The following is a 12,322-nucleotide window of genomic DNA, read 5'->3' on the forward strand; positions in this document are numbered from 1 at the left end:
GATCATGTTTTTGTGATGCACCTTGTTGTGATTCAACACGTGACCTTTCGGCATGAGAAGCGAACCACTTCTTACGAAGACGGGCCTAAAACCACCTCCTGGGCCGAGGTAATGAGACTCCAAACACGGTTATAGAAAAAACAGGTTTATTTCCTTTCATAATGTACATGTTTAGAGAGCATGAAGTTGCGAGTCGAGCTGTAGTCTATACAATGAAAAGGGCAGCAAAAGATACAGAAAAAAAAACAAAATTCTTTCTAAATAATAGTTGAAAGCCCATGACTCCGTTGTCCATCCTTCTAGAAGGAGGGGGAAAGTAAAACCTTGGCCGGGGGCGAAGGGCTCAGACATGATCACATTAAAGACAAAGAGACAAAGAAGAATGGAGTATCTTTACAACTCCTCCCTCACTGGCCTTGCTTGATGATGATGTCAGACATGTCATCCACCTTCACCAGCTCTAGATTCTACGAAAACAAAGAAGAGCAAATGAAATTTAAACAATAAACCAACATGGCCCCCTCCTATTCTAGCTCCCCACTAACTTCAGGACAGCTGAAATCTGTTCAGACTGCATCTTGGTGAATGAAAACATAAATAGAAAATGATCTTCCTTCTTTCTATATGCCGTAGCACTAAATAATGTTGCGACAAATTGAGCCCTGCATGTTATCTCAAGACGTCTGGAAGAGAAGCATTCACCAAATGGCATGGTATACATGTACGTTATACAATGGCATGAGAATAATAATATGGCACTCACCTTTTCGTTGGCCAAGTGTAACAAAGCAACAAAAGCAAGCGGAACGGACAGATTCTGGGCCATGGCGTTCGGCAGGCTGAGAGAGAGAACAAGAGAGAGAGAGAGAGATCAATGTTTCATCCGGTTTCTACCTACAGAGCAGAAGGGAGATGTCTTGGGAGTCTGAGCTTCATCTAGCCATGGCTTTTGTCTTGGTTATTTTTACAGTTTTTAAAATTTATACTTGTTTTAAGATCTATACACACTATGTGTGCTCTCAGAAATCAATGTTGTATGGCTGCCTATCAGTACATTGTCCTGTTTGTATGTTGAACCACGTCAAAGACGACTTTCTGTTACGACAGACAATAAAGTTTTCTGAATCTGAATCTATGGGCGAATCAAGGATTTAGAGGATTCTAGGCCCCACCCAAAGGCTTTAACTGGGTTTAGATGATCCTAGGCCCGACCCAAAGGCTTTAACTGGGTTTAGATGATCCTAGGCCCCACCTAGAGACTATAACTGGGTGTCATGTTGACCCTTGGCCATCCCTAGAGACCATGGCTGGGTTTGAGTGAGCTACTCCGGCTCTATGGAGCTTCGGTTCATCTGGTCTGGAGGTTAAGCGTGGGAGCAGCGCTATCTTAGCAGGAAGATTTGGTCCCAACATTGAGAACACGATATTTTAACTTTCGACAAAGACTCAGTCCAACACGGCATGGAAATCAGCTCCCCTTCTTCAGTGTTCAAATGATTACGTTTTCTCTGCTGCATTTCTGAAGCGGCAAAATTTCAGTATTTTGACTTTATGAATTACATCATCCATTTCTGATGGGGGTGGAGGAGGAGGAGGAGGAGGGGGGGTGGGTAGGATGGAGGTATGGGTGGTGGGCGTACCTTTCTAACAAGCTCTTTGCGGTCTGACTGAACGCCTTCTCGCCGGCCACCTCTGATGCCTCTGCGGGCTGGGAGTCCTGGGGAGATGAAAACAGGAGCGTCAGGCTGAGCCGCGGGGGGAGGATTCTACTCCCTGCTTTCATGTCCCATCTCCTTATGACAGACGTTCCCTCTGAGGGCGTTTGAAGCCTACCTGCTTGGGCTTTTCCGGGCTGCCGGTCAGCAGACTCCACATGCTGTTCTTCAACTTCTTCATGTCCATCTTCTTGGCCGTCTTGGCGTAGTTGATCTCAATCTTGCTCACCTGGAGGAGCGAGGTTAAAGAGGTTCAGTGTGAAGACCTCCACAGACGAGTTCACAGGCCGTGGACCAGCCCCCTCCCACGGCAGCCTTCAGGCTGGGCAGGGTGACTCCCAGGGAGAGAATGAATGAGCCCTGTATGGTGTCAATGAGTGCTTGAACAAGACACCTAACCCCAAGGTAAATTAAAGCCTTCAACCGGGCCGTTTTGACGCCTCGCACTACAAGTTGCGCAAGACAGGGAATCAACCCCCCAGCCCTGGCGGCTGTTTATTTGAGGGGCTGGCTCCATACGTGCATTGTTGGTACGTGAATGTATGATGCGCCGTTTCCACGGTGGATGGATAGAGGAGCCTTGTGATTGGCTGGCTGGCTCTCACCTTGTGCGGCTCCGGCACCAGGTCGTTCTCTCCGTAGGTAGCGAGGCCGTCGGGGTCCGGCGTGGACTGGGGGTCCCCGTCCAGCGAGGGCTGGTTGTCGTCCGCCGGCCCCAAACCTTCACCGTCGTCGTCGCTGTCGCCGCCCTGGTGGAGGGAGGGGGGGGGGGGGGGGGGAGAACATGAACTCACGCTGAGGCTGATGTTTGACAACGGCAGGATCCCTTGTCCACTTTAAACCTGAACCGGTAATACCTCATGCACTTCGACCTGAAACAAATTCATCACATGGGCAATAAAATATTTCTGATCATCTGCTAAACATCTCCCAGTGCTGTGATTGGCCCTGGGCTGACGGGGGGGGACCTTGAACTGTGACCTCACATTGATTCCCCGTTAAATCAAACCAAAACATCAACCGTGTCTCTTGATCCTAGGTGACAACAGGGAACATTGATTCATGAGTTCCTTAGCTCTACAGGGCCACCTGAAGATGAGACCATCTCCCCATCTTCATCAGCCTGTGATAAAGTACCATGTGGCTCAAGTAGTGTTAAGCCATCATGCAATTGGTTCCTATAATACCAAGCTATCTTTGTTTGTAGCACGGTGTGTGTGTATATGTATGTATATATAAGGGGTGTAATGGTACACGTATTTGTACCGAACCGTCACGGTACAGGCACTTCGGTGCACTTCCAAAGCTTTTCAAATCTTATTTGGTGTTTTATTGGTCCTTAAGGTGCAAAATAAACAATGTACGAAGTAATTAAGGTGCAAAGTCAAACCGGAGAAGTGATTCAGGAAATTATTTTGTTAGAGGACCAATCACAGCCCTTGCTGTCTCCGTTGCGTCGACCAATAGGTCCATGGCGTCGACGGATAGTTAAAAAATATTGGATGCGTACGTAAGCTACGGAGAGGGTCTCCGACAAGCTCTCCGGCTATGGAGAGGGCTCTCCGTGTCTACGTACAGCACTTTAACATGCACACGCATTTGAAAAGGCACCAACCAGGTGTTACTATGAAAAAAAAAAACGAGCTGTGCAAACCCAAAAAACCGAAAACATTATTTCAACAACCCCTGGCTGAGAATTCAGAAATGCAAATGCCATAACCAAGTTTATTGGTGTTTTCATTGCTGCTTATCATATATATATATATAAAATATAGTATATGGGGAATGGATTAACCTAGCGATTGTTAGTGCCTGGCACTTGGTTCTATGAACATCCTTACTGTACCGATAGCGAAATATTGTCGTTTTAAATGTACACACAACAAATGTACTTATTGTAAGTCGCTTTGGATAAAAGCGTCTGCTGAACGCCCTGAGTGTCAAACCTCCCTGTGTGTGTGACCATGTGTCGGAGCTTTCCAGCCCTTCATAACCACCAACAGGAGGAGGGGGCGGAGTCTGACCTGCAGGCCGGGGCAGAAGTTGGCGGTGTCGTTGGCGTTGTTGTAGTCGTAGTCCCCGATGCCGTCGCCCAGGTCCCCGGAGAGACGCTTCTGTCCCTCCGACCGCAGCTGGGGTCAAACACACGAGGAGAGTTAGAACCACGATGAGAAGTCCTGTCCCCCACAGCGAGGTCTGACCCCGTCCACCCAGGATCCAGTTTGACGCCTCTTTTATTCTTTAACATTCACTCACATACTGGTATGAAGAGGTTAAATGGGTTATGGAATGAGGTCATAGCATAACTAATTAACCTGGTCATTATTGCCCCCTTATCTTATGTTAATTTTTTTCCAAAGGGACCACACATTCAAGCCTGACTGAGGCGCACTGTTGCCATCCACAGTTAAAGGACTGAAATATGGTTAGTACTCTAAATTAAGATGACATATAATACCAAACTAAGGTTGGAATTGTTTTTAACATAATTGACATTGTCAGAGTGTAATTGTGTCCAAAAATATATACATTATTTAACTGAAAAGCTAGACAATTAGGGAGACAAGTCAACGGCAAAATCTAACTGGAACAACAGCGCCCCTACGGGCCACACAGACTACTGAGGCGGCGTGGGACCCATAGGGGCGCCCCTATGGGCCACACAGAGTACTGCGGCGGCGTGGGACCCATAGGGGCGCTGTGGTGCCCCTAAGGGCCACACAGAGTACTGAGGCCGTGTGGGGCCGTACCTTGCAGTCGGGCTTCAGGCTGAGCTGGGACAGGGTCCCCGGGGAAAACTGGAAGTCCGAAGGCAGCGTGGTCTTCTTGTTGCTGGTGCGGAGGGCCGACTTGCTGTTGGTGGTCGCGGCCTGAGGGACAGAGGTCAGAGGTCAGCAGGGGTAGGTAGGGGTCAGAGGTCGGCCTGGCGTTCTCTGGCTACTGGAGATTACCAGACTCAATTTTATTTATTTATAAAAGAACACGGCTTAAAGGGTCTACAACGTCATGTACAAAATAAGATATTTTGGTCCGTGCCCACTTGGTGAAGAGGGCGTTCTGAAGCACAACAGCCAATCACAGCCACTTCTACATTCAGCTGATTAGTGCTGACTGGCTCCAGCGCTGCGGGACTTACCCAGGAAACCAGGGCGACAGAAGCCCCCCCGATGGGCCGATTGGTCAGGGCCTTCAGGTTAGAAATGGAATGAACCATCCAAAGGGTTTCTTCCCCCTGTGCATGAGACTAGTGATCGACCGATATATGCGTTTTTTACGTGTACCGGCATGGGCCGATTTTTAAAAAAAAATTCCCGGCATGATTTACGGACAGTTCGATAAATTGTCCTTTTTTAAATTGAGACTGGTAACATTTGTTATCATCATTGTGTAATTTTTATGATGTAAATTGAGTGAGCAAAAGCAGTATCGGCTCAAAATATCGGCTCAAGAAAATCAGTACCGGCCCTAAAAAAAAAAAATCCATATCGGTCGATCCAAACAGGAGACCGCGGTGACCCTGATGTACAGTCGCCACAGCAACCAGTAGTACAACTAAACAAGGGGCCGGGGGGAGGAGGGAGGCACCGGCAGGTTTCACAGCGAGCCTGGGTTACTAATGTCCGCGCATCAGGGGACGTGCCACAGCCAGGTACTCCTGGAGAATAACACCCCTTTGAGGCCCACGAGGTAGGGGGGCCTCTCTGGTGATCCACGCGGGCCTGGGGAGGGGGTCAACCGCAGGGCTGCGGCCGCTACTTACTCTGGTGCTGCGGAAGTGTGGCTCCAGGTTGACGTCCTCGTTGTAGTCCAGCTCGAAGGCTTTCTTGGCCTTCCTCTTGCTCTTCTCCCTTTCAGGCAGGTGGTCGACTAGGGGAACAATAATGAGACTTTAATCAACAACAACCTCAAGACACTACCTTTAATCAACCACTACCTTTAATCAACCAGAACCTCAAGACACCGCCTTTAATCAACCAGAACCTCAAGACACCACCTTTAATCAACCAGAACCTCAAGACACTACCTTTAAATCAACCAGAACCTCAAGACACCACCTTTAATTAACAACAACCTCAAAACACCACCTTTAATCAACCAGAACCTCAAGACACTACCTTTAATCAACCAGAACCTCAAGACACCACCTTTAATCAACCAGAACCTCAAGACACCACCTTTAATCAACCAACACCTTTAATCAACCAGAACCTCAAGACACTACCTTTAATCAACCAGAACCTCAAGACACTACCTTTAATCAACCAGAACCTCAAGACACTACCTTTAATCAACCAGAACCTCAAGACACTACCTTTAATCAACCAGAACCTCAAAACACCACCTTAAATCAAAACGCCTTTAATCAACCACATCAAAACCTTTTAGAGCCCTCAGGAGAAATACACCTTTTAAATAACTGAAAACCATTATTTAACTGAATAATTAAAGCATTTCATCATGCAAAGGCGTTGGTTTCTTTAGATTTGTGTGCCAATTGCAACACAAAGAATACTGGATAAACCCGATTAAGTTAAGTTAAGTTAAAACTGAGAAGAACTCTAAATAAAAAAATATCTAAATTCTGTCTTGGAATTCACACCACTCAATATCAAACCATTGTCAGACCACCAGCGGTCGCGGCACACTTCAGACATGTTCTCCATGTGTGGTAGGGCTGGGCGATTAATCATTTTGATTTAGATTTTAGCGTCAAACGATCACCAAAGAAAAGCTGGATACATATCTGTACATTATTTTAGATTTGAACATTTTCTTCTTGATCATTTTGTGTATTTCTTTATGGCATAATTTCAAAGTTCTCAGCTACAAAGGTTCTTTTGGGAGAGACTGAATAAGTACATCACGTTTTCAAAAACAAAAATAACAATCGTGATTTCGATATTGACCGAAATAATCGCGATTATGATTTTTTTCCGTAATGGAGCGGCCCTAATGTGTGGTTCTCCATAGCCCCCAGACTCACGCTTGTGTTTGGGCTTGAACTGCCAGTAGCCGGGCCCCGCCCAGGTGGCCATGGTACGGGGGCTGAAGTACGAGTACTCCCGGGGCTGAGAGGACAGCTGCAGGCACATGGTGGCCACGTCCCCCTCCCCGATGGGGACGATGTCCCTGCACACACACACACACACACACACACACACACATTAATAAACGTATTCATCACAAAAGGTGTGTGACCATGAATTAACTGTTAACATTAATGGTGACTGTGCCAATTAAAATACCCCCCCCCCCCTCTGATAAGAAAGAAAGAGAGAACAATTTGAAGTTCTGAACAGAGTTCTCCGCTGCAGGGGAGGGCCGGAGTGCAGACCACCGAGAGGCCGGGCTAATCAAACCGCGCAGGACGCCGTGCACCACAGGCGGCTGGAGTTACGGCCCGGCCGTTTGCCTCTCAAACAGACACCGCCTGCTCATTCGAAACTTTCCCCAGGCTTAAACTTTTAACCGCGGCCTCCGCTCCGTTCCACAGTTGAACCTTTGGTCAACCAACGAGGACACTACTAGTAATCTGGTCGTTTAGCACATTCTTTGATCAGATTCTCCGAACTAATAGAAGCTAAACTAGTAGAAGCGGGTCATTGAGGATCAACAGCCTGTGGTTAGAGCTTGACTCCAGGACGTATCGGCTGGGAGTGGATCTACATAACACGCTTTAGCGTTTCCGTTATAGTCACATCATCTCAAGAGTTACGAGATTTCCTCGACAAAGCGCATTCTAAAAGCGTCAACGGAAAGCCACAACGCAAAGGCGGAGACGGCGTGATCCGCTTACCGTCCCTTGCCGGAACCCGACGAGGTGCAGCCCTCCCTGAACTCGGAGGGCCCGCCGTCGCCCTCCTCATAGTCCCCGTCGAAGTCCTGCCCCGGCTCCCCGCAGTCGTCGTCGTCCTCGGGCTCCGGCTCGGCGTTGAGGTCGAACACGTGCTCGCCCTGCTTGATCTTCTCCAGCATCTGGTTCATGGTCTGGGGAGGGGAGGGGTCACAGCTCTGAGCATTGGGCCCGCACGCTCCTGAACAGAGACCTCTGGACCCGGGTCATTACGGAGCCGGGCGTCTCGCTGTGGTGAGGACATCGCTTTTACTGGACTCCCCCAGACAAGGGGTGGGGGTGGTGGTGGTGGTGGTGGTGGTGGTGGTGGTGTGGGAAAACCGAGTTCATTGTAGACGGTGACACATGACCTGGTGCTCCATGTCGCCATGCAGTATCTCTCACTGAGGGGTGTGTGGTGATGGCTGGCTTAACCTGTGCACATTGAGGTCTCAACACACGCTGGGAGTCGAACAACATCGCCTCTACACCATCCGGCCGGCGGCACAAAAAAGACGGACCAAACCACTACTGGGCTCCAGAAGGGGTGGACAGAGGAAACAATTCCCGGCCGTTATTATTTGGACTGACCTGGTCGGGCTTCCAGTTGGTGAAGGAGAAGTCCTTGAGCGAGGGGCAGATGGAGGCCTTCTCCGAGACCTGCCGCAGACCCCCTGTGGAGAACAGGAAAACCGGCAGACTCTGAGTCAGATGTGGCCGTTTCATTGATTGATTTTGCGGTCTATCTTTAATTCTAATTTGTATTACAATGGCCTTTGTACCGGCGCGTGCTGCCTTTTCCCCTCTGGGAAGGAGTTACCATCTAATGTGATCAGAGGAACGAGGCTGAGACGTTCCCTCTGCAGACGGACGGACAGACAGACAGACAAACAGAGAGACAGACACAGACAGACAGAGAGACACAGACAGACAGAGAGAGACACAGACAGACAGAGAGAGACAGACGACAGACAGACAGACAGAGACATACAGAGAGAGACACAGACAGACAGAGAGACAAAGAGAAACAGAAAGACAGAGAGAGACACAGACAGACAGAGAGACAGACCAACACAGAGCGATGGGGGGGGGGGGGTAGGTACCGGTGAAGGGGGAGGCGGGGACGGGCTGTGGGGGCGGGCGGGCAGCGGGGGGCCCGGAGCAGAGCAGGATGAGGTTGGAGGGGAAGAGGAGCTCGCAGCGGCTGTCCTCGCTGAAGAGCACCGACAGGAAGACCCCCGCCGTGCTGCTCTCGTCGAAGGACGACGCCATGTGCTGGAACATGGGGTCCACCTGCGGTGGGGGTGGGGGGAGGACACAGGAGGCCGTCAGCGGGTATCTCCACCGCGGGGGGGGGGGGGGGGGGGTCCGTGTGTTCGAAGTAGCGCCTCAGCTCAGCTTCTTTCATTGGTTATAAGAAGTTTCTGTCGCACTTATGGGGGGGGGGGGGGGGGGGGCAGATACAATGTTGGCCTTTGAAGCCCTTTGTCGAGGCCAACTGTTACCGTGTATGGGCTGAAACAATACTAATAGATACGTCGGTAAAACTAGAGACTGACTTCACACTTCCTCTCCGCCTCGGAGCTGTTGATGTTGCTCAGGTTCTGCTCCACCGTCTTCTTGGGGGGCCTCTTCTTCTTCGCCTTCGGCGCCACGACATCCCCCTCTGACCCCCCCTCCTCACCCGCTGCTGCTGAGGAGACACACACACACACACACACACACACACACACACAGTTAACCACTGCCTCGTCCATCGTTAGGTTGGTGTATGGACCCAAAGGCTTGATGTTATCAGTGAATCAACAGGGTGGGACTGGAGGCGAGCGTTCCTGTAGCGGCTCTGACCTTCTCCAGGTTTGGTCTCCGAGCCGAGCCCGCCCAGGACCCTGTAGGCGTCGGCGTGGACCGCGTCCACCCGCACCGCGTAGATCTTCGTACTGGCGTCCAGCGTTCCCGCGGCCACCTACACACACACACACCTTAAAGGAACTGACACCAGCAGACAGGGTACTGTGTGTGGATGTAGGCCTGAACGATTCAGGGAAAAATATGAATCACGATATTTTAGCTTAGAATTGATATCACGATTCTCTGCTATGATTTATTTCTCACGAAATGTAATTTTTATTGCACACATGACCAAAAAAAAAAGGCAGTACCAAACATAGCTTTTTGGCACCTCTAGCACGTTGCGTTTTATATGGCCCTTAATAACTGATTAAAGTGCAGTATCAAAAACAAAATGATTTACTTTGAACATATACCAGCACATTGTCTTCAACTGCTGGCCTTTTATAACCACTGAACCAATTCTACACACCTGTAGATGAAGGCTTCAAAAAAAGAAAAGAAAATTAAACTTAAATCCACACAGGGGTGAATCGAGATCGCGGTTTTATAATGATTTATCGTGTGTATATCATGAAGTATATCATCGTGTATATCATGTTTATCATGAAGCGGGTCGAGTCCCACCTTAAAGTTCGTGATCTCCGAGTCCTTCTGCTTGAGGATATCGGCCATGTAGTCGATCAGGTGAAGGCCGAAGGCGTTTTTTGTGGTGATTTTCTGAGGAAGGCATCCGACATGTTGAACGTTTGGTAAACAAAGCTCCCATCCACTGCTCATATTGTATGTGTTTGTTCTTAGCGCCAAAGTGTCTGCTAACTTACTTATATCAGTCGAGGACAAATGTTCTTATGGTAAAATGTTGGAGTTAAGCTCAATGGCCAACGAGTGCGGACAAAACTTACATTCTCAGTGGACAGCTTGATGCAGGTTGAGTAGTGCTCCGAAATCTGTGCGTTCGACAACTTGGGAATAGAAGCGGGGGTTCCGGTGGCACTGTATGAAAACACGTCACACACGCGGTTTATCACCATTGGAGTGGTTTCAATACCGATACCAGTCATCGGAAATTCCTTCAGATTCCTTCCAGTATCGGATATCGGCGAGTAAGCAAGTCTATGCACCGATCCGCTAACATCACGTGACTCATTTACTACACAGGCAAAGAATATCACTAACAAGTGTGGTGTTATGCTGAGTTCGTTGATGGTCTGAGTTGGAAAGTTATTTAAAGTTATTGTAGAAAGTAAATGAACTATAGCTCTTGGTATTACCCTCTTGCACTAAAACAATAAAAGCAGGATTTGATTTCTATAAAGTGTGCATATACATAACTTAATTTAGGAACAAGAGAGCGGCGCACACAGACAAACAAACACACACAGACACACACACACACAAACACACACACGTGAGAGCATCAATGTGTTTATCAGAGCTGTGACGTGAGTGCAGTGACGTCAGGCCATCAAGGAAGAGGAGCCTGCGTGGCAAAAAGCCTAATTCGAGCACTCACTAATAACACAGTAACACGCTACTTCTACACATCCACTACATCGTAACCCTTCAGTTACGATGCTAGCTGCCGTACCGATATATACTCGCCATCGACCGATATCGGGAAGGAATGAATAGTATGGGAACATCCACCATCCAGCAGAATGAGGTCCTAGAGATGGAGAGAGTCCCCGGTCCTTACCTGTGAGTCGCAGAGTCGTTGAACGAGGAGTCGCCGGCCGACTGGAGGTCGATGACCCTTGACCTCCTTCGCTGTCGCCGCTCCTTCTCATCGTCGTTGATGTGGAAGGCCGCCAGCAGCGGGGTGCTGCAGGAGGCCGGGGACACGCCCTTGCTGCTGTGCTTCAGGGAGGGGGTCCACCTTGGGGCAGGCGTGGGGTTGACGCTCATCCTAACTGGGACGGAGACGCAGACCCAAGGACCAATCACAGCAGTTCTATCGCATGGCCAGAGCTCATGCTGTGAGGTGCTTGCTGTTGGGGCGCACCCTCCTAATAGTCAGAACCTCAGCATGGGCAGCACTTTAAGACCCTGCCGCCAAACGACTGTGGCTTTAAGACCCTGATTTAGGTGGATCCGAGATGATTGACACTTTCTTGTTACTGTTGTTTCACTTGCAAGCTCTTGGTATTACCCTCATGCACTAAAACAATAAAGCATGATTTGATTTCTATAAAGTGTGCATATACATAACTTAATTTAGGAACAAGAGAGCGGCGCACACACAAACAAACACAAACACACACACGTGAGAGCATCAATGTGTTTATCAGAGCTGTGACGTAAGAGCGGTGACGTCAGGCCATCAAGGAAGAGGAGCCTACGCGGCAAAGTCTAATTCACTCACTAATAACACAGTAACACGCTACTTATAACGCAACAAGACTGACAAGCGTTAATGTATTGCATATGCAAGTTTTAAGTGAGTAACTGAAAGATTCAATCGTTTTAATACGATGAAAAGTCGCTCTCCGACTCCGTTGTTTGACGATCTTTGTTTTTATACATTACTTATCTAGAAGGTTGATAGACTTCCCGTCACTTTGAACACCCGGTCCAAAGCTCGTACACCACAACGTAGCTTTACGCACCTTATTTTGGACGAGGATGAAGATCCAGAATGGCCTTGATGTTGATAACTCTGATGAAGTGATGTGTTTGTGTCGGAGGCGGTAGCACGCTTGACGCTCCTTCCGGCTCGCTTTTCAAAAATTGCGCCGAGCGGTTTACGCCTGCCCTGACGTCATGACGCCAGACCACGCCCACTCTGGTATGTACCCTCCCTGAAGCAGAGAAGCTGGATGGAAGGAAGAATAAACAAATACGTAAATATGTTAAAGTAATTTTTTTCATCAAGATAAAAGAAAGATGCATAATAATAAAAAAATAAATATATATATAAATA

The 12,322-nt window shown here is 48.6% G+C and overlaps 1 protein-coding gene across 4 annotated transcripts; it reads right to left on the minus strand.

Moving 5' to 3' along the window:
• Nucleotides 1-147: 147 nt before the first annotated feature.
• ncaph (non-SMC condensin I complex, subunit H) lies at nt 148-12,115 on the minus strand. 4 transcript variants are annotated; one of them, XM_079729722.1, is made up of 18 exons: nt 12,009-12,115; nt 11,099-11,312; nt 10,305-10,395; nt 10,027-10,119; nt 9,397-9,514; nt 9,108-9,238; nt 8,652-8,841; nt 8,140-8,222; nt 7,513-7,703; nt 6,700-6,845; nt 5,476-5,582; nt 4,466-4,585; nt 3,740-3,847; nt 2,321-2,464; nt 1,834-1,944; nt 1,641-1,717; nt 764-839; nt 148-467 (listed from the first exon to the last, which is right to left on the minus strand). In XM_079729722.1, exons 2-18 carry the CDS (start codon nt 11,305-11,307, stop codon nt 408-410), a joined length of 2,055 nt encoding a protein of 684 aa, XP_079585848.1. In that variant the 5' UTR covers nt 11,308-11,312; nt 12,009-12,115; the 3' UTR covers nt 148-407. The 4 variants fall into 4 exon arrangements, with proteins under 4 accessions (XP_079585848.1, XP_079585849.1, XP_079585846.1 ...); XM_079729723.1 differs by having other exon boundaries at nt 148-460; nt 9,108-9,241; XM_079729720.1 differs by having other exon boundaries at nt 9,108-9,241.
• Between the last annotated feature and the right edge of the window lie 207 nt (nt 12,116-12,322).

The sequence above is a fragment of the Pollachius pollachius genome (assembly GCF_949987615.1).
Source record: "Pollachius pollachius genome assembly, chromosome: 1".
In the NCBI taxonomy this organism is placed as follows: Eukaryota; Metazoa; Chordata; class Actinopteri; order Gadiformes; family Gadidae; genus Pollachius; species Pollachius pollachius.